The sequence below is a fragment of the Nicotiana tabacum genome, chromosome 12 (assembly GCF_000715075.1).
Source record: "Nicotiana tabacum cultivar K326 chromosome 12, ASM71507v2, whole genome shotgun sequence".
NCBI classification, from domain to species: domain Eukaryota; kingdom Viridiplantae; phylum Streptophyta; class Magnoliopsida; order Solanales; family Solanaceae; genus Nicotiana; species Nicotiana tabacum.
Window position 1 is genome coordinate 10,823,692 of NC_134091.1, and position 20,659 is coordinate 10,844,350.

Sequence of the window (20,659 nt, forward strand, 5' to 3'; positions counted from 1 at the left end):
TGCAATATACAAAAGCAACCATTAAAATTGTACCTGTGATTATATTTAATTTTGTTGGAGAAGAAACAGTTGCAAAATCAAGTAGAATGCAATGGCGAAACCGTTTGATTTCAGAGAAGAATCAAAACCGCAAAGAATGAGAGAGAGACAGAGACAAGAAACAATGTCGTATACTTGGAGAGAAGGTAATCTTTTAATAAGGAAGGGTAAAATCATCTTTTTAAAAAGCTTTTAACAAAAAGCCGGGTATGGATGCAAACAAAAAGACAAAACGGATACAAGTTAAAAAGGGCGACCAAATAGTGCGTCCCATACAATTTTTACGAGTCCTTGACTTGTTGTGACACAAGATGGTTAACAACTCTCGGAGGATTTGGCTCAGTAAATGATGGTTTATATTAGTTTTGAAGAATTAACCTAAATAGTTGTCCATCTAATTTCTTAGCCAAATAATTCTCAATTTGCTTAAATTGCCACCACCTTTTCTTTTAGTCATTCGATTATTGACGGACTAGTTTTGAGTGTGACATTGAAATGTTCTCCGACTGCACTAATATTTGCGAGTCAACAAGAAGATTGTCACAAAATCAATTAAAGTTATCATTGTGATTTCCATTTTTTTGTGAAATATCTAGAGAAAAAGAAGGAAAAAAGCATCATTTGTCAATCATTCAGTTAATTAATTAAGTTTCGGTACTACATAGTTTAGAATCAACTATCAAAACTCTTTTATTATCCACATTTGCGAATTGGTATATTTTTGGGCGAACCGGCAAACTAATAAATCTCACATACTAAAGTTTAAGATTAGATTTTTACCAACGCGTTCCAATTTGTATTTACTTTGATTATTTCACGGAGTGTATGCCAAGTTTAAGAAATTACTTTTATTTTTTTGCCTTTGCTGAATTTTTGAACTTCACTCATGATTCTTTGCAACATAATTCTTGTAATTAGTATCACACAACTTTTGGGTGTAGGATTACAATCGTTCTAACATGGAGTACAACACTACAACTTCAAAAAAGAAAAAGAAAAAGAAAAAAGAAAAAGGGAAAAGGGAAAAAAGAATTGATTCTAATTTCTCCAGTTAAATGGAAACAATTAAAGCTGACAGATGTAGGCGAAAACTATGGTTGAGTAGGGTTTATAAATCTTAAAAAAAGATTTAACTTTCCCCCAACGAAAAACAAATCCACCTGAGCTTTACTATCAGAACCACTTTTAACAATGGCCGCCATTTACTCTCACTTATCCTCCCTCCGATCATCCGACGCGCCGTCATTCTCCTCTCTTTCTTCCTCCGGCATTCAGTCATCGCGCTCTTCCGGCGTATTTGTGCCTTCTCCGGTCACATTTCCGGCCATTCGTCGACGCATCTCATGCCAGACCACCTCTCCTTCTTCGTCCGCCAATGGAAATGGTTCGCTCCTTTTTCTCTCTCGAACTTTCCTTTTCCATTGTTTAATGTTGATATGGCATTTGGATTGTGCAAAAGTTTAAATCTATAATGTGTGGTAAAACCTAGAAATTTGTTAAGTTCTGCTGCATTTACTAATGACTACCTTTATCTTGTATTACGTTTCTATATAGTCTTGAGAATGTTGTTTTTATCTATGCATGTGCTGTTTAAAGTGGTGGCCATACTTGAGCTTTAACCGTTTCTTCTTCTTTTTTTACCTAGAGTTCTATGCATGCTTCCTGGTCTTTTTAATTGCCTGCTGAGTTACTAGTATTCTCAAAAGCTTTGGTATCATGTAAAAAATCTTGAGGTTTAAGAGCAAAAAAGGATTGTTTATAGCCTACAACCTACAAAGTTAGAGAATCAAAAACTTTTTTTTTGTGGTGTAAACTGTAAAGACCTTGTTGTATAGATAGTTGAGAAGACCTAAGAAGTGAAAGTACTAGTTGAAATACATATCCTTAGTGTATATATTTTTACGTCATCTTGGTGTTATTTCTATGAAATGTTCCTGATATATCAAAAACAAGTTAGAGAACAATAATACTACTTTTTTTTGGATAAAAGAGAAATACCTGAGGGCCAGTGTCGCACGGTTTTGAACTCAGTGGATAATGTGTGCGCCCCTCGTGACATGCGCCTAACCCACTCATCACAAGCTACTTTCATAAGTAGTTTTTTGAACCCATGAGAACAATAATAGTGTGTCTTCTAGTTTTTCAAAACATGAAACTTGATGAGAATGTTAAAAGGAGAATGTTTGACAATGCATGGATCAAACCATATTTTGTTATAAAATTGGCTGGAGAAGTGAGAACATGCCCCTCCAATTATGTCTAGGTTACATCCTTTTGTAGATGCGGGTTACTACTTAAGAGGATTTTTCTGATACGTCTTATTTTCTATCACAGCAAATGCCACTCAGAAGGACTTTCTGCACATCAGCGATTTCAACAAATTAACTATTTTAAACATCTTGGATCGAGCCAAAGAGGTCAAAGCACTGATAAAATCAGGAGACAGGACATATCTCCCATTTAAAGGTAAAACAATGGCGATGATATTTGCTAAACCATCAATGAGGACAAGGGTTTCCTTTGAGTCAGGGTTTTACTTGCTTGGTGGCCACGCTATATACTTGGGACCAAATGACATACAGATGGGTAAGCGAGAAGAAACTCGTGATATTGCTCGTGTTCTGTCTCGCTACAATGATATCATTATGGCTCGAGTTTTTGCCCATCAGGTATGTTGGTGAGTTTTCTGTTTTGACTTCCAGGTGCATGGTGAGTTTCCTGTTTTGGCTTCTTGCTGGTGCACTTCAGTACCCTATCATGGCGCATATGAAGCACTGCTAACACTCTTATTTGTTGTAGTTGTCCAGTCAATGCTTCTGTGTCCTCTGTTAAAGCGTCTCTTAGCAACATTGTCCCTTCTATCTATTTGGTTGCAACTTCTAAATATTATTTGAAACAAAAGTTTCTTGATCTATTTCCATTGGATCTGAATTCTCGATCCATCTTGTACTTAATATCGTACAGACAAATAACAGTTTAATGATGTTGCCTTCCCCTGCAAGTCAATTTTGCGCATATGATCATTGAGGCCTAAATGTTCTTCAGGGTTTTTACATGTTGAGATGTTGAACTGAGTAATTGATATGCAAGGGTTGGACATTTCCAAGACCGTTGCTTTCATACCAACTGCAAAATAAAAATTTTATCTATGTTTTTTTTTTGTTGCTGGTACAGGACATTCTAGATCTTGCTAAATATGCAACTGTACCAGTGATTAACGGCCTGACAGACTACAACCATCCTTGCCAAATTATGGCCGATGCCCTTACAATAATTGAACATGTTGGTCAGCTGGAAGGAATTAAGGTTTAGCTTTTTCTGGCGATTATTTGGATGATCTCCTAGTTTCTGGTTCTGATGATATGATTTTTATAATTTAATGTTAGCTGCAAATTTCAGGTTGTCTATATTGGAGATGGAAATAACATAGTGCATTCTTGGTTGCTGCTCGCTTCAGTAATTCCTTTCCACTTTGTTTGTGCCTGTCCAAAAGGTTTTGAACCTGATGAGGAAACAGCTAAGAGAGCACAACAGGCTGGAGTAAGCAAAATCGAGATAACTAATGATCCAAAGGAAGCTGTTAGAGGAGCTGATGTCGTGTACTCAGATGTCTGGGCTAGCATGGGACAAAAGGAAGAAGCTGCACAGCGCCGTCAGGTGTTTCAAGGATTCCAGGTAGGAGTTATAAATTGCATAGCTATAGTCTGTTCAACTTGTGCATGTCACCAAGAAACATCTTTGATTTTACATAAAATTGCTTGCCAGAAGTGCAGACAAAACCAGTAGTATAGGAGGCTTAGCCCAGAAATGTCCCTTGCTGTGGAACTAGGCTATTGTGGCTGGTTGCTCCTACAACGGCTCATAAAATTGTCATTTTTTAAATATCTTTCAACTTTTTGGATCTGACGAGATGTAGGCGTTTGAAACACAAACTTACGCTTCTTAAACAGGAATGAATGCAAGTTAAGTGGATAACACATCTTGTGATTTCTAAGAAAATGAACAGTGTGGACAATCTATTTTGTGGGACTTTAGTGGGAGAATACTCATTACCTGGACACTGTTTGCACGTCAACCCGTGTTTACGATCATTTGTATTGGTGGATGGAACAACCCTGAATCTTAACTGTCGTGGTATCTTAAACCAAGGTTGCAACAGTTCTAGTGAAATAACTTGGGTTTACTAGTGACTGTTGTGTAATAACAAGATAATCCGTAAAGCATCACTCTGGTACTTGAATATTTACAAGTTCTGTAGTTTTGGCTAGTTTTTGAAGCATCCTATTAATGTTTGTGAAGTGATTAAGGTACCCTTACTATATTAAATGACAAGTTGGAACAATCACTATCAAATGATAACATCAGTTCCTTAAGTTTATATCCTGCGAATTGAACAACTTGCATTTACACACTGAAGCATGAATGCATGTGTTTCTCTGACGTCTTATTAGTTGTTGACAGGTGAACGAAGAAATCATGAAATTAGCTGGACGGAACGCTTATGTCATGCACTGTTTGCCTGCAGAAAGGGGAGTGGAAGTCACTGATGGAGTAATTGAAGCGCCAAACTCAATTGTATTCCCCCAAGCAGAAAATCGTATGCATGCACAAAATGCGATTATGCTTCATGTAATGGGCTTGTAATTTGCATTGTTTGACCAAATAGCGAGACTTATATTTTTCCTAGACCGTGTTTTGCTTGGAGCGTCAAAAAGAACTTCGTGGCTATGTCTGTTCATATAACTCAAGGTTCTAAATTCTTAAGTCAAGTGATTATCTTATTCTCATATCAGATGCCTTCTTCGACATGTTATTTGGATGTTTATATACAGAAATATCTCGACAAAGAATAGGAACCCTAAGGGATTAGGATAAGTTACAATCGCAACTAGTTGATCACAACAGCTTAAAAAGATCTCTCAAGAGATATCTTATACAATCCTGTGGCATCTTGCAGTAAAAAAAATACTATTTCAGCTGAACCCTTCGTACCCGAACTTAGGACAATCACCTCTTTACACCTAATTTACCTTGCATTTGCACATTGTGTAAATTAATCATTTCAGCCTGAGTTTCCAAACTGAGGAGCTATTGTTCAATTGTCTTTTAATTAGATTGCCGATAGTTCAATGTATATACAAGACAAAATTAAGGCACCCTTAATTCATTCCTCATCTTCCATCTTGAAAAGTTGATTGCCAATATTAGGACAGCACGGAGCACCTGCTCATACCACAGAATTTCCACTGGTACTGTTCACCTCTCTTCTGAGTTGAACCTGTTCCATGCGGCCTTTGGTTCACAAAAAGGAAAATAATGAGATTCAAGTCCATAAAATAGAAACAGAAAAAAGAGACTGATTCATGCATTGCGTCAAGTCATAAGTATGTGACAGCGCAATCAAACAGACACATGCAGCTAAAGAAACTTATTAGTTACCTTGAGAAGATCAAAAACCTTTTCACAGATGTATTTTTGCTGAATACTCGCTCCTCTTTGCTGCAACTTATCAGGGTGAACATAAAGAGTTGCTTTCCTGTAAGCCTTCTTCACCGCAGCAGTTGTAATAATTTCAGTCAGCGAGATGGGTTGCCAACCACTATCGGATCCAAGGATCTGCATTTGCAAAAACAAGTATCTAGTGACAATGGAAACTATATATTGAACAGGACAAAATTAAATCAAGATCAGTGCAATGAACGCTTAGAAGGGACTCATTCACATATTCTAAAATCTGGTCACTGCAATTGCCCATGTAATTTAAAAATCACTCCAATTTTTAGTTTCTTCCACATTAAGTAATAAACATGTTCTGATGAGACTTTTTAAGGTAGTATCTTAAGATATTTCAGAACACTCCAGCCTTGCAACTTCCCTTTCTACCCAATGTTCATAACAAAGGAGAAGCGAAAAAAAATACTTGGGCAAGTATTAAATCGGATACATACATATTGCAGAGTAGAAAGCAGTGCACGTAGGTTCCCTTCCTTCCCGCTGGCCCATCTTTTAATATCAGCGTCAAGAGCTTCAGCTAATCTCTGAAATTAAAATATACATATAAGCAAGCATAACATGTGTGCGCATCATGAACTCCATAAGCACACAATTCATATCAAGAAAATTTACATTTCTCTCAGTTTGCTCTTTCTGAGCCAGAAGATCACGCTTATTCTTCTCCGCAAGGGCATTTGCCTGAAAAGACCAGTAGAAACATAAAAGTGAATATGCTTGGACAAAGTCCAGGAGCCAGTGTCCAAATAATAGAGTTAAGATACACATACTGCTCTTTCCATTATCCTCTGGTGCCTCTCCAACCTTGCTTTGCGTCTTTGAGCTGATTCACTATTACTTCCATCAAAATTGTCCAAATCCTGCATTGATTCAGTACGTCATCCTTCTGTATTCCACAAAGTATACACTAGAGAAAGACAAAAATTGAGAATGATACTCACAGAAGAGGAAAGGCTATGCTTCAACCCGTTCTCTCGGGTCACAGTAGCAAATCGTTCAACACCGTGTCTATCTGCTTGAGACCTTAATTCAGCTGTGCCCTTTAGTGATAAAGCTTTTTCCAAAGCACGTTCACGGGCTTCTGCAGTTGCTCTCTCCACAGCAGCTCGCTCTGCTTTAAGCTTGGCTTCAATGGAAGCTTTGTCCGTTGATACCTTGCTACTTGCAGAAGCCTTCTCACGCTTATCTCGTGCCTCAGCCATTACTCTTTGTCGAACTTCAGCAGTTGCTCTCTCCACAGCAGCTCGTTCAGCCCTTTCTCGGGCTTCAGCAAATGCCCTCTCACGAGCCTCACGAATTGCTCTTTCCACAGCTATTCTGTCTTTTTCCCTTTCTTTTTGTCTCTCGTCTACCTGGGTTCTTTTACTATTATTTTTATCCTCCGCTTCTTTTTGCGAAGACTCTTTGGTCTCCTCTTCTACAACAGTTTTTTGATTGCTCTCTTCCTCGTGCATTTCGGCTTTTATCTTTTCATCATTGTCCAGTGGTTCATTGTCTTTGCAGTCACAAGCTGAGGAAGAACATTCTAGTTCTTCTGAGTTCTCAACAGACTTGTGTTCTCCCAGAGCTGCTTCAATATCTTTGTTTATCTCGACCTGGTCAGCAGCAATACCATCCCCCTTGATTGATTCCTCATTTCCTACATGTCCAGGGACACACAAGCCATCCCCCTCATCTAGATTTGAGTATAATTCTGGGTCCCTACCTGTCTCGTCCATGCATTTATGCTCAAGGTTTATGTCAGTAAAAGTGGTATTCTCTGATTCTTCAGAAGCGTGGACCTCAGGTACAAAATGTGATTCAGTATCACTGACATTCTCCTGAATCACATTGCGGAAGCTCTCTGTCTCAAAAATCACTCGTTCACTGGGAAGATTGTCCGCACCGTTCATGCAAGTGGAACCACAATTCACTTCCTTGACATCCTCAGATGAGGCCGCATAAGTGTCTTGCACTATGCCCTCAGAGGTATCCTCTTCACTAGAATTTTGGAGACCACTAGCAGTTTCCAATATCTCCTTTTCCCAAGAATTGGATGATTCGTCAGTTACTCCATCCTTCTGACACTCACGCTCATAGATGGCTTCAGAAATTCCATGTACCCTTTCAAAATTAACTGCCTGCTGACTTATTTCAACATCATTATTCTCTAGTTGATCTTCACAAGCTTCTTGTATCTCACTTGAACAAGGACTGCCATTGAGATCAGGCTCATTAACAGCACTCCTTGAATTTTGTTTATCAGCAACACCTGGAGCCACACTTGTCTCCTGATCATCCTCACTCTTATCAGATGCTCCCAGCCTACTATCAGCTTCTTCAGCCTCCTGACTTGCTTCAGTCTTTTTACTCTCTGTGAATTTAGCTGCTCGGTTCTCTATTTCTTCAGTTGCTTCATACTGACAAGGCTCTACAGATATCTTCTGAAGTCCTTCCATCTCAGATCCTTCTCGTTTTCTCTCACTTTCTTCCACTTCATGACAGTAAGGGGTTTTCTTGTCACTCGGCTCAAGCTCATGAACCCCATATGACCACTTCTCAGCGTGTTGGCCACGTTGAAAATCTTCTGGTCTACTCTCAATGCCTACTCTCCCGCAGTCATGTTGGGGCTTCTCATCATTTTCTACCCATAGGAAGGCTTCCTTATGCATAATCTCAGTTTCTTCTTCATTGGAGCTCCTCCTCAATCTGCTTTTGTTTTCTTCCACCTCATAAACATTTTCTAACTTATTAGGCACTATTCTGCATTCCAAGTCTTCATGCTTCACTGTCTCGTTTTCTGGAGGTGTCTCTCTGTTGTTATGTAGATTATCATTCTCAGTTTCTTGGAACCCAACTTTTTCCTCAGTAAGTGGCTCCTGAGAGTTCTGCAAGTTCTTGAAACTCCACATCTCATGAAATATTGACTCTAGATTGTTCTTCATGTATTCAGACTTCTTCAACTCAGCAGAACAATTTCCGTTCCCCTTAGAAAAGCCATTGATGACTTCTGAATTTACATATTCTTCAGAATCATGCATCAAAGCTGAATTAGAAGTATCCTTGAATTGCTCTGGAGCTTCTGCCTTCCCAAGAACGTTTAGTATTTCCCCCATTGGTTTGACGTAATCAGGTCCTTCACCAAGCTCAGATGCCATGGTTTCTATATTCTCTTTTCTACTGCTTACCACTTCCGGAAACCAAGTTCCTGCTACATCTCCTTGAGATGCTTCAGCATTTTCAGTCTGGGTATTCTGCTTAACCGTTCCAGCAACCCATTGCTGTTCTTTAAGATTGAAGAATGAAGCAAAATCACCATTACTTGATGGGATTCCCCTGCACACCTCAGTGAATGGTGGCAATCCAATACCTATTTTTCTATGCAATTCCATAGTATTTTCCCTGTTACTTCTTGTGTTGCACTCAACCCTATTATCTTTAGATTTTAAGCTACCTTTAGACCTTCGTTTCAGAGAAGCTGGAACACCTTCTTTTTTTCTCTCCATTAACTCTTTTGCTAGTCTAATACTTTCTTGAGCCTTCTCTATGGCTTTTTTCAATGTGGCAGCAGAAACAGCAGCTGCTGAATTTGCATCAAGTTCCTCATCAGAAGAAGTAGGTGAAGTATTGGTGGGATGAATACCCCTTCCAGATGCTACATATTTGGGATCAGGACCTGAAATTTTTGATTGATTAGGCTGACCCTTGATGTCGTTAGCCATGGGGCTTGAAGTTGATGCCCCTTCAGTGGAACTTGACCTCCTCTCAAATTCATCATGTGCACTATAAAACTTATCATTAAAATGGAACGCATCCCAGCTAGATCCACTTGTAACCTTCACTACGCCATCTGAACTTTGTTTCTTGGGGATATGCAAATTCTCCTTTCTATCACGCCCATTAAATAATTCCCCACTAAAGTTCCCGTCGTGATGTGCTTCACCTGAACTTTGTTTCTTGGGGACATGCAAGTCCGCATTCTTATCCCAGCCTTCTTTAAATATTTCCCCACTTAAGCGCCTGTTGCGATGTCCATCTGAACTTTGTTTCTTGGGGACATGCAAATCCCCAGTCCTAGCATGCCCCTCTTTACCTATTTCCCCACTAAAGCTCCTATTGCGACGTACTTCATCTGAACTTTGTGCCTTTGGGACATGCAAATCCCCCATCCTATCACGCCCTCCTTTAAATATTTCCCCACTAAAACTCCTGTTGCGAGGTACTTCATCTGAACGTTGTATCTTTGGGACATGCAACTCCCCCACCCTATCACGTCCTTCTTTAAATATTTCCCCACTAAAACTCCTGTTGCACTGTACATCACTTTTTACAAAGGGTGCTCGCTGAAAGGCTTCAGTCTTTGGTAAATGAGAACTTTCATCTATAAAATACGTAAAACCAGGGACAGCATGCAGTTGAGCTACCTGCGTCATCCCATTTGGACCATCTTTGCCTCTTTGGCCGGTCTTATGATAAGATAGGTTGAAGTGCTTTGGCCCATCAATAGATTGATTAGTCGCTTCACATGAGGACTCTTTATGCTTTCCACTTGGACTAAATTGATCTGATCCTTCAGAAGCAGTCCTACACGCCACAAATACAGGAAATTAAGGGAAGTATCATAACTCATGTTGTACCAAAAGCAACCAATACACATGTGGTCTTTTAAAGAAACTGTGAGAAAATTTGGGAAATGCTACAGAAAATGTAAGCAATCACGGGAATTGCTAGTTAGATGAAAGACTATCTTTTCTCACTTGTGGAAAACACCAAGTAATGGCATAGCCACATAGTAAATGTCCATAACTTTCAGAGCACATAGCATCACTAAGTGTGTATGCTTAGAAAGGCTATAGACATGTGAATAAATATCAAATCAGGATGAATTTGGTCTAAAACCTTCCTCTAAGAAGACGAGTGAGCATGGCTAACATTCTGTAAAACACGTAACTCAACCAATTAAAATAACAAAAGGACATCAGCTGTCATGCTACAAAATAACCTACAGACAGGCACATTTCAGAATAAGCAACAAATGAGAATTGTGTAGATTCTTTTTTTGTTGAAAATTTTATTAAAGAATAGTGCCCAGAAAGTGCAATGAAAAGTAGTACAACCCCAACAAAATGCATCTTAGCAAACTAGCTACATGAGAACTGGGGAAATTTTCCATCCTATCTACTTCTTGTGCATTTTCAATTTTGCATCAAAGGCTAAGAGAGCTACATTTATGTTTTAAGGTACAAATATTTTCCTTTTTGCCTTCAAAGTATCTTTTATTTCTCTCCTTCCACACAGTCCACTATATAGCTGCTCAACTTTGTGTCGCCTTTTTGTAGTCCTCTTCTACTCCAACGAAGTAGTAGGTCTTCAGGAGATTCTGGCATGCACCATTTAACTTCAAGCAAATTCAAGAATGTGTACCAAATCTGATTTGTGTTTCTGCAGTGGATGAATAATTGTTTCGCATCTTCATAATCTTCTTCATAGTTTACACATCTGTTGATAGTCATGCATCTTCTTTGTATAAAGGTGCTTCCTTTCTCCATATCAGTTTCAATGGCCATTCTTGTTCGTGTTGTCTACTTTGAGACAACAAGTTATATGCAGACTTTACTGAAAAAAGGTCATCCTTACATTCTTTTCATACTAACCTATCAGGTACTAACTGTAGATTCTATTTTCACTAAAAAGGTTTGCTTATGAATATTTCATACCAAAAATATATGAATGCTTCAGCAGATATCTGTTCTTATAAAGAAGACTCATTTTCCAGCTAACAAACATCATATATTTATCACCTAAAGTAACATTGATAGTAGCAAAATCCATATACCCAATAGACCAAATAGAAAAACAGAAAAAGGACTCGTGTTAAGCATATTAAAAATATACAAACTGAAGCAAAAAGACAGAAATTAGGAACAGAGATGAAACAGCGCCATATAATTTGAAATCATTGAGCCTTTGCTTTTTCCTTTTCATATTTTTTTCTATTATTTTCTTTTCCGCATTTCAACAACACAAAAAAAGAGTAACATTCACAAAATTAACTGTACACCTCGACACATCAAATCGCCTCCAACACTAAGAAAAATCGTCTTCATTCTCGAAACAAAAAGAGTAAAACGTAAAAAGTAAGGGGAAAAAATGGAAATGAACTCACCGAGTTTTACCAGAAGAACGTTTACCACGTTTAGCACCAGAAAATAACTCATCATAAGGCACAGCAATATCTTCTTCACAAAAACCACCAAAAATGTTGGAATAATCAAGTTTTGAGGAGGAGCTTCGACAATCATCGGAAACCTTACCATCATCTAGACCAGAAAGATCAAGTACCGGAATCGACGAACCACGAGAACCTCCGAAAATCTCAGAGTAATCTGGAGCTCCGGAAGAAAAAACCGGAGCTCCGAACTTTTGCTGTGCAAAAACGTCGTCGTACGGATGTTGTTTAGCTGAAAATGAATAGCCATTAGCACTCGAAAGCTTTCTTCTGTGTAAAGGCCGTGAAAGTGACTCCATTGAAGTAGAAATGGAAGGACAATGAACTAGGGTTGCTATTTTCAGGAGGATTTTTTTTATGTAATTTTTTGGGGGGGTTTTTTATTTGTTATTCGGTGATGTTTGTCTGCAGAATCAGAAAGACAGAGAAGAAGAGAAAATGGAAGAAAATGTTTTTGTGTGACAGAATAATTACAAAATGAGTTTTTTTGAAGGGGTTGATTTGTAATTTTAGTGTTTTCATTTTTAATATCACGTTTGGCCAAGCTGGTTATTTTGAAAATATATATTTATTTATTTTCAAAAGTAATTTTGGCGAGCAATAGTTTGTATTTGGCTAATTAATTTAAAAACTACTTCTAAGCAACAATTAATGTTTGACCAGACTTTTAAAAGCACTTCTAAATATATTTTTCATCAAAAATACTTGAGAAAAAAAAAATTCCTTCTCCAAAATTATTTCTGCCTCTACTCAAAAGTATTTTTTTTTTTTAAAAAAAAATTTGACCAAACATTTCAAATTTAAAAAAAAAATACTTATTTTAAATTTGAACTTGGAAAAGTTGTTGCCAAACATACTATAACTCTGTTTTGTGCTGTACGGTATTCTTGTTTCCAAGTCTCCAACTTGGATTGATCAACTCGTTCGGTGATTTTTTTCACATATTTTATTTATTAGTTTTCTTTTATATTTTTAAATAGTTGTATCCTTGAAGAGGCCAGCTTTATTTTTCAAAAAAGCCAGCTTTCAAATTCACTGTGAGACCAAAAAACGCATAACGACGTAAATCTTTTAACGTTTTGTTGTACTTTAGAGACTTTTTTTAAATCGTACTTTAGAGAATATCACTTTCATAAAATTTTGCTAATATGCAAAAAAAAATATTTATTCCATCAAAACAACACAATCTCTTACATTATGCATCAAAAAATAAAAGAGTTACAAGTTCATGTATGATATTTTTATTTTTATTCATTAAATTTCTTACTATAATCGATATCCTAATGTGAAAGATTTCAGTTTGTCGTTTCAAACTGTATTTTTCCTTCTCTTATACCTTATTGGAAACTAACTCTCTAAAGTTTATTCCATCTAAATATAAAAAAATTAATTCAAAAAATTATTCGTCAATAATAACTCTCTTAGCTACTATACAAAAAAAGTGACCAACAATTTGAAACAAGAAGAATATCTTAACTACTACTTGCCAAACATGAGTGATTGATTTACTTGGAAATTACATTTTTTTAATATATATTTTCACTTACAGAATAAATTATTCCAGTGAAGCTAACATAACAAAAGCAAGCCTAACCGTGTCTATGTTTTTCCTTTCACTAAATTTTCAAATAAAGTTCCAAATTTAAAATTGGCATTACTGTAAAATTTGACTTGTGCTGTTTTTATTTTTAAGCTGACCATACGGATATGAATTTATTAGTTTCTCAGATTGGTAGGAATAAAAAAGGGGGCCTCTCTTTTCCCATTATGGAAAAATGATTATTTATAGCACGTGCACACGTAAAACCAGAGACAGTATCGACATTTTATTTATTTTCCTCTTCAAAAGTTTGAGAAATTGTTTTTTTATTTTTTTTTAATGTTAGAACGACAGAAGAGAAATTTGCTATATTCACTTAAATTATGAACCTAGGTTCACTCCTCGAATTTCAAGCTCAAACACTACTTACAACCATGTTTTTGAATTTTTAACTTCAAGTTGTTGGAAAATTTACATTAATTAATAATAAGTACTAATAATAAATCAATGAAAGGAAAAAGCATAGCCGTTTCCTCATAGAGATTCCCATGACAATTATTCCTATAATATTCAAACACTTAATCATATATACAAAGTATGGCCCCTCAACTCACATGGTATTATGAATTTGAGGACGCCATATATGGAAGAAGCTGCCATTATGGAGACACTAATTTGGAGCACCGAACTGGGAAAAGTCATATTTGCTCTAATTATTAACTTTCATTTCATTTATGATCAAACTCACGATTTTTGTCTCCTCTAATACTATATATTAAAGTTCTATAATTATGAGAAACACGGTATCTCTAGTTATATTATCACATAATTCATTTCTACAGAGATGATGATGTTTATCTTGTTATCCATGAATCTCCTGTTATTCGATCTGTATTACTATAATAACTAACGAAACAATAATCTTTCGAAAACAGAAAACAAAAACAGAAAATTAACAGGAACAGAATGTCGAAATAATATTTGAAAAAATAATTTCGAAATAAATCGAGCCCACTGAATGCGCAGTGTGTCCTTAAGAAAATTATTTGCCTCAAATATCCGAGATGCTGGAGTATTATCCTCTCAGGATAGAACGATTTAACTCGCCGATGTATTGGTACCAAAAACCACGGTGTCAGCAAACATCACACTAAAATAGATTTGTGTAGAAGAAGTCTTGAAGTTCAGAAAATTCGTAAGGAAAAATCTGACGAGTCAAACGAATTTATAGCCAATGGAAGTATTGTTTCTGAAAGTTCACAACCCTTCAGAACAATCACTTAAAAACGAGAGGGAAAACTGAATCAGGTCGCGCACGAATCCTGTTCGGGTTCAGTAGATTAATCAGCTCGCCTTCTTATTAACTTTTTAAGAGGTAGAAGAAGAGCAATTGTATATATACCCATTAAAAGTCTTTTCTTCCTCCAATATGGAACAATGTCCCTTTGTCAAGGAGGAAAATTCAAATATTTTATTTTCTCTCCATTTCTCATTCACTCTTTATTTTAAGCTAAACAAGCTTAAACCCAACATCTCTATCTCTATTTTTTGTTGCTTTTTGTCATTTATTGAAGCGTAGAAGCAATGACTTCGAGCCAATTCTGTGATTATAAATCAGTCTGGTGAATAAACCTTAGAAGATGCTCGTTCATTTTCTATGGTAGGCTATAATCTCGTATTTTAGTCGTTTATTGCACTCTAATTAATTGTACTTTACTTGTATTTGAGCTTTAATTGATAGAGTTTTGCACTTATTGTGTGTTTTATGTCTTGTAAGAGTGATTTCGAGCTATGTAGATGTTATGGAATGAATTCGAGCGATTTGGAGCTTTGAAGTCTGGAGTAAAAGCCCAAGAAATTAAGTCGGGATCATGTTCGGGGGTCAAGGACCAAGTTTGGACGTCAAAACTCAAAACGCAAGATTTGAGTCGTACTCTGAGAAATTTGCACTAGTGCGATGTAGAGTGCGAGGCATAGTGCGATGCATCAGTATATTTTTGCTGCCTATTGAATTGTTGAGCTCTCTAGATTTCCCCACTAATGCCTTGCATGGCGCGTCGCCCCATGCGGCGTGCCTGTGCAAATTTTACATAGTAAATATCCTATTTCAGCTAGGAAAAGGTGATTTCGTTTGGGGCCGACCTTACTTGGTATAAATACATAAAAAATATTATTTTCTGGATTTTTGACACATATTCGACCTAATGAGACTAAGGAGGAGTTGGAAGAATACGAGCACAATAATTTCATCATTTCTTCCTCACTCAAGACACGAGTTTGGATTGGATTTATGCTTTCCTATACTTTAATTTTATTTGTGATAAATTGCTCCATATCTATGGATTAGTTATCTTAAAGTTTTGATGGATTTGGTGTATTGATGATTGTTTGTGGATTATAACTCTAGTTTTATGTATTGAAGCATTTTTGGATGATTTAACTGTTGTATTTATATTCACTTGTTCATGTAAACGAGAGAGGCATAACTTGTGATATCTTTGCATTATATTGTTGGTTGAGTTCATTAGAATAATATTGTTGATTGAATCACTGATTACTTGGTATAAATACATAAAAAATATTATTTTCTGGATTTTTGACACATATTCGACCTAATGAGACTAAGGAGGAGTTGGAAGAATACGAGCACAATGATTTCATCATTCCTTCCTCACTCAAGACACGAGTTTGGATTGGATTTATGCTTTCCTATACTTTAATTTTATTTGTGACAAATTGCTCCATATCTATGGATTAGTTATCTTAAAGTTTTGATAGATTTGGTATATTGATGATTGTTTGTGGATTATAACTCTAGTTTTATGTATTGAAGCATTTTTGGATGATTTAACTGTTGCATTTATATTCACTTGTTCATGTAAACGAGAGAGGCATAACTTGTGATATCTTTGCATTATATTGTTGGTTGAGTTCATTAGTTCTTCTTAGTAATCGAAAGAGGCTAGTTGAATCACTGATTAAACCTGGTTAGGAGAATAATTGAAAGAAATTTTTCTAAATACTAATCCACTACGCATTCTTGCATATCTTCACGTGCTTAAATTGGTTTATCTCGTGAGGTTAAGACTTAATTGGGAGAAGAGTTTTTGCCGAACGTTTGAACTAATAATTAAGTGAATTCGAGAGACTCACTTAAACATTAGAAGTGTATTATCTAGAGTTAGATCCCAAACAATTATCTTGCACATATCAAATCAACTCATATTTCCTCCAACTAATAACTTCCTTGCTTATCTTTGTTTCAATTGTCATTAGTCAATAGCTCTAGACTCTTAGTTAATTTTAGTTAGAAATCATAGAAATCTAAATTGTTGATCACCTTGAATAGCAATCAACATAGAAACTGCAAGAACATTGTTTAAATTCAATCCTTGTGGATACGATATTATACTATACTATATTTAATTAATGAGTAGAATTTAAGTGTGTGTTTTGCGCTCGTCAATTTGATGGTCGAAATCCTTGAAGGTACTGTATCGGAGGGCAGAGGTGCATCTAGTCTTTTGACACCGAGTTCAATTGAACCCATAATTTTCGTCGCAGACATAAATTTATATGTAAAAATCTACTAAAATTACAAAGAGTAGCAGATATGAACTCATAAATTTTAAAATATAACGAGTTCAGTGATAACAATATTAAAGGCTGAACTCGTAGGGGTCGTTTGGTTTGAAGACAAGTTATGATGAGATTAGTTATGTTGCGATTAGTTATTCTAGTATTATTTCTTATTTACTGTTTGGTAGTATGTTGTATTAATTCTTGGAGTATTAATTCTTGGATTCTCAATTTTACTATTGTATCATGAGATAACTTATTATGTGATTACTATTTAACCCTATTGCAGGTAAGGTATAAGTTATCTCGGTACTATTTTTAATAACTTATCCCAGGATTAATGACGAAATAAGGGGTCTTTGATTGGAAATAAGTTATCCCGAAATTAATTATTTCACCCTCCCATAAGGATAAACAAATATTATAATTGCGGGATTAGTTATACCGTAATTTTATTTCAACCAAATATGGGATAAACTCATCTTAAATTTAATATCGGGATTAATTATTCCTTATGCTTCGTACCAAACGAGCCCTAAGGGATAAGGCGGTACTAAATTTTTATTGCAAAATTATTTTTGCTTATCTATCCTACCAAACAACTCGGTAGTGTTTAAATTCTGAATACGTCGTCCATTCTGAATTATAAGACATCCACTATGCATATTTCTCCATCACATGATTAAGAACAGATTTTGCTTTATCGTTATGAACTTATGATTATAGACTATAGTTCTTCTCACTTTGAACAATAAGGACCCACAAATGTAATGGCAGCATATACCTTTCTTTTAAAAATAAGTAGTTTGTTGCATTGGTGATCGTACTCTTTTTCAAAGTTTTAAACTTTTTTATTTTATTTTTACATTTCAGCCTTCAGACTGTTTAAAATTTTTTAAAGTGTCCCACATAAACCCGTTTGGAAATAAGAAATCTTTTTCTCTTTTTCAAATTTTTTTTTTTTTCGAAATCAACGTTTTTTTATAAAATTTTTAATTTTCACTTGAAGATGCATTTTGAAAATTTTCGAAAATTTAAAAAACTTCAAAAAGCTATTTTCCAAAATTTTCACTCAAATCACTCACAAAACTTCAAAAACATCCAAAAATTATATTCATGTCCAAATATAATTCTAAATTTCAAATACTATTTACAATTCTTATTTCCAAACGCCCACAAAGAAGTGGCCACTGGTCACCAAAGGTTCAAAGCCTATTGTTTATAACACAATAATGTCTTTTCCTATGGCATTATTGGGGGATAATGGATATTAATACATCAAAAGGAGAAATCGCTTTGGACCATGTCGCTCACCCTGTTATCATGACATTAAATGTACGTCCAAATTAACTTTACTGGTTCACTATTTTTTTTCACTTTTTAATTTTCTATTATTTTGTTGTTTAATCACTTTCATTTTTTATCTTTCTTTTGATATATATACAGCAACAAAACTTTTGCTTTCAATTAATTTATGATCAAAGTACAAGCTTCTGAACTGTATTACATTTTTCACCTATAGATTGGACCTCGTAAACATGAAAATTAAAAGAATAATTGTATGTTGCCTTTTAAATCTCATCTGCATAGACAATCAAATTGTCTAAATTTCGGACTTTAATTCATGATTTTTAAATTAAATAAGTTTTTGCCTTGCCCCTTTAGATTCTAAAAGTTGTAATGAAGATTTAACTGAGTTGTTAAAAAAAATCATTGGTTTGAATTGAGCTTGTTGATGGCTAATTTGTGCGGAATGTATGTGTTTACCCGAAAAATAGATTGAGTTAAATTTGTATGTAGTTCTAAGGGTATGTGGTATAACTTAACACAAATCGTAAGAATGAATAGAAATTTCAAGTGTTGACTATAAAGAATGAAAAATAAGCAAAGTTGGGAAGAAGATAACTTACAGATTAGGCAAGATGAATCAATTTATCAATCTAAAAAGCGATAACTCTTCAATATATGAGTGTATGATATCTCAGTTACAATGTATGAAAAAACTTGATCCTTACATAAATAATAACCATCTCCTTTATATTAGAGGGATCTTACTTTAGATATAATTAAAAATACATAATGGGAGACCCATGATAAATCAGTTTTTCCATAATTCCTACCAGGATTCTCTCCTCTAGTGGGATTGCAATGACTCTTGTATTTGCTCGATATTGACTCGAGCTCTCGATATTGACTCGAGCTCTCGGTTTTGACTCGAGCTCGATTCTGACTCGGATCCTTGTATTGATTCGGGGTCAGTGTTGGTCAGTCTCTGCCTCGTAAGCTCGATAACTTCACTTTGCATCATAGTTCGACTTGGATTCGACCTTGATAATGACATCGAGCTCGACATTGATCGGTCCCTCGGGCTCGAAGCTTGGTGACCTGACTCCGGACCTCAACCTGATACTATAAAAATGCTTCTCTGATCCAATGCATTACCGTTTAAACCAGTTCGTACGAAGGACTAACCGGTTTTACCGTATACAGATAGTCCCCTCGTTTCTCGGGAAGGATGTAGCGAGAAACGACATGATTTCACAACGGCTCGATCAGATATAAGCTGACATTCACATTGGGCTCGATCATGATGCACGTGATAGTTGTACTGTCGGTTTAGTTTTTCAAGGCATTTAATGCATGTCAGACGGTGGTCAACCATTATCGAAATTGAACCGCCATTGCTATACCTATAAATAACCCATTTTTTCACATTTTAATCACTTTTACATCTTCAGACTCTAAATTTTCTAACTTCTTTCTCACACTTTCTGAATTCACTCGCAAATCTGTGATTCTTCTCTGCAAAAACCTTTCTTCAAAAATACCAAATCTTTGTTACTTTCTTCTATTCTCGATCTTTAAATCCAAAAAAATGGCGAAAACATCAAAAATCATTCCTCATAAAGAAAAAGCTTCTTCTTCACAGCTTGCCGCCGACAAACCACAGGTGGAGCCACGGCCTGAGGAATGCGTTCCTGGGGCGTGTATTCTTACGTCTGATTTTAAGGTCGACAAAGGCTCATCGGTTCCCGGCCGATGTAAGCCTGTATCGAGTTATATGTGTTCGATAACCGAGAGGCACCTCGAACAGCTAAAGAAAAATTGCAATTGGGAGAACAAAGAAATAGTAATCCCGTCTTCTGAATAAGATGTCACCACTTACGTGAAAGGGTTTTTAAGTGTGTATATTACCCTTTCACGTTAGGTCCCCTCGACCCTGTTATTTTTGACTTCTGCCATCAATACCAAATAACCCTAGGCCAGATCCATCCTTCTTTTTGGCGGATTATTATTTTGATCCGTTACTTCGTGAACAAAATCGAGGGGATGCCTTTCACCCTTGACCATCTCATCCGATTGTACTGTCCTCGCCTCTTTCGAGGCGGGTTAATAAAACTTCAATGTCGGGCTACCAAGGTTCTATTCTCGAGTATAGACAAAGACATGGATCGAGGCTGGATGGGTAGGTTCGTTCGAATAAAGACTTCGAACCTAATTCCGACTGAAAAGATGCCCTTTCCCGAGGAGTGGAATATGAAGCGTAAGTGCAATTCTGCTGTTATCTCCTACTATTTTGCTCCTTCATTTCTTTTCTCACTGATATCCTCCTTTTCGTGATGCAGCGGTTCCTTGGATGCCTGCTGCAGTCCCCGGTCTCAAGAACTGGGTACGAGATCTAGCTTCAACCTCCATATACGCTGAGCGCTTGCGGCGTGATTTGTCAAAGGGCCGATGGGAGGCCAAAAATCATGGTGAGCTTCTTTCTCATATCTTTGGTA

The 20,659-nt window shown here is 36.2% G+C and overlaps 2 protein-coding genes across 3 annotated transcripts; one reads left to right on the forward strand and one right to left on the reverse strand.

The window, feature by feature from the left end:
* Positions 1–1,122: 1,122 nt before the first annotated feature.
* Positions 1,123–4,826, forward strand: LOC107819553 (ornithine transcarbamylase, chloroplastic-like). 2 transcript variants are annotated; one of them, XM_016645672.2, is made up of 5 exons: positions 1,123–1,423; positions 2,374–2,708; positions 3,214–3,345; positions 3,439–3,714; positions 4,501–4,826. In XM_016645672.2, exons 1-5 carry the CDS (start codon positions 1,231–1,233, stop codon positions 4,681–4,683), a joined length of 1,119 nt encoding a protein of 372 aa, XP_016501158.2. In that variant the 5' UTR covers positions 1,123–1,230; the 3' UTR covers positions 4,684–4,826. The 2 variants fall into 2 exon arrangements, with proteins under 2 accessions (XP_016501158.2, XP_075082236.1); XM_075226135.1 differs by having other exon boundaries at positions 1,124–1,423; positions 4,491–4,826.
* A 79-nt stretch (positions 4,827–4,905) lies between these two features.
* On the reverse strand, positions 4,906–12,232 carry LOC107819552 (uncharacterized). The gene is made up of 7 exons (XM_016645671.2): positions 11,696–12,232; positions 6,492–10,113; positions 6,321–6,410; positions 6,166–6,231; positions 5,988–6,077; positions 5,479–5,655; positions 4,906–5,331 (listed from the first exon to the last, which is right to left on the reverse strand). Exons 1-7 carry the CDS (start codon positions 12,055–12,057, stop codon positions 5,296–5,298), a joined length of 4,443 nt encoding a protein of 1,480 aa, XP_016501157.2. The 5' UTR covers positions 12,058–12,232; the 3' UTR covers positions 4,906–5,295.
* Positions 12,233–20,659: the final 8,427 nt, after the last annotated feature.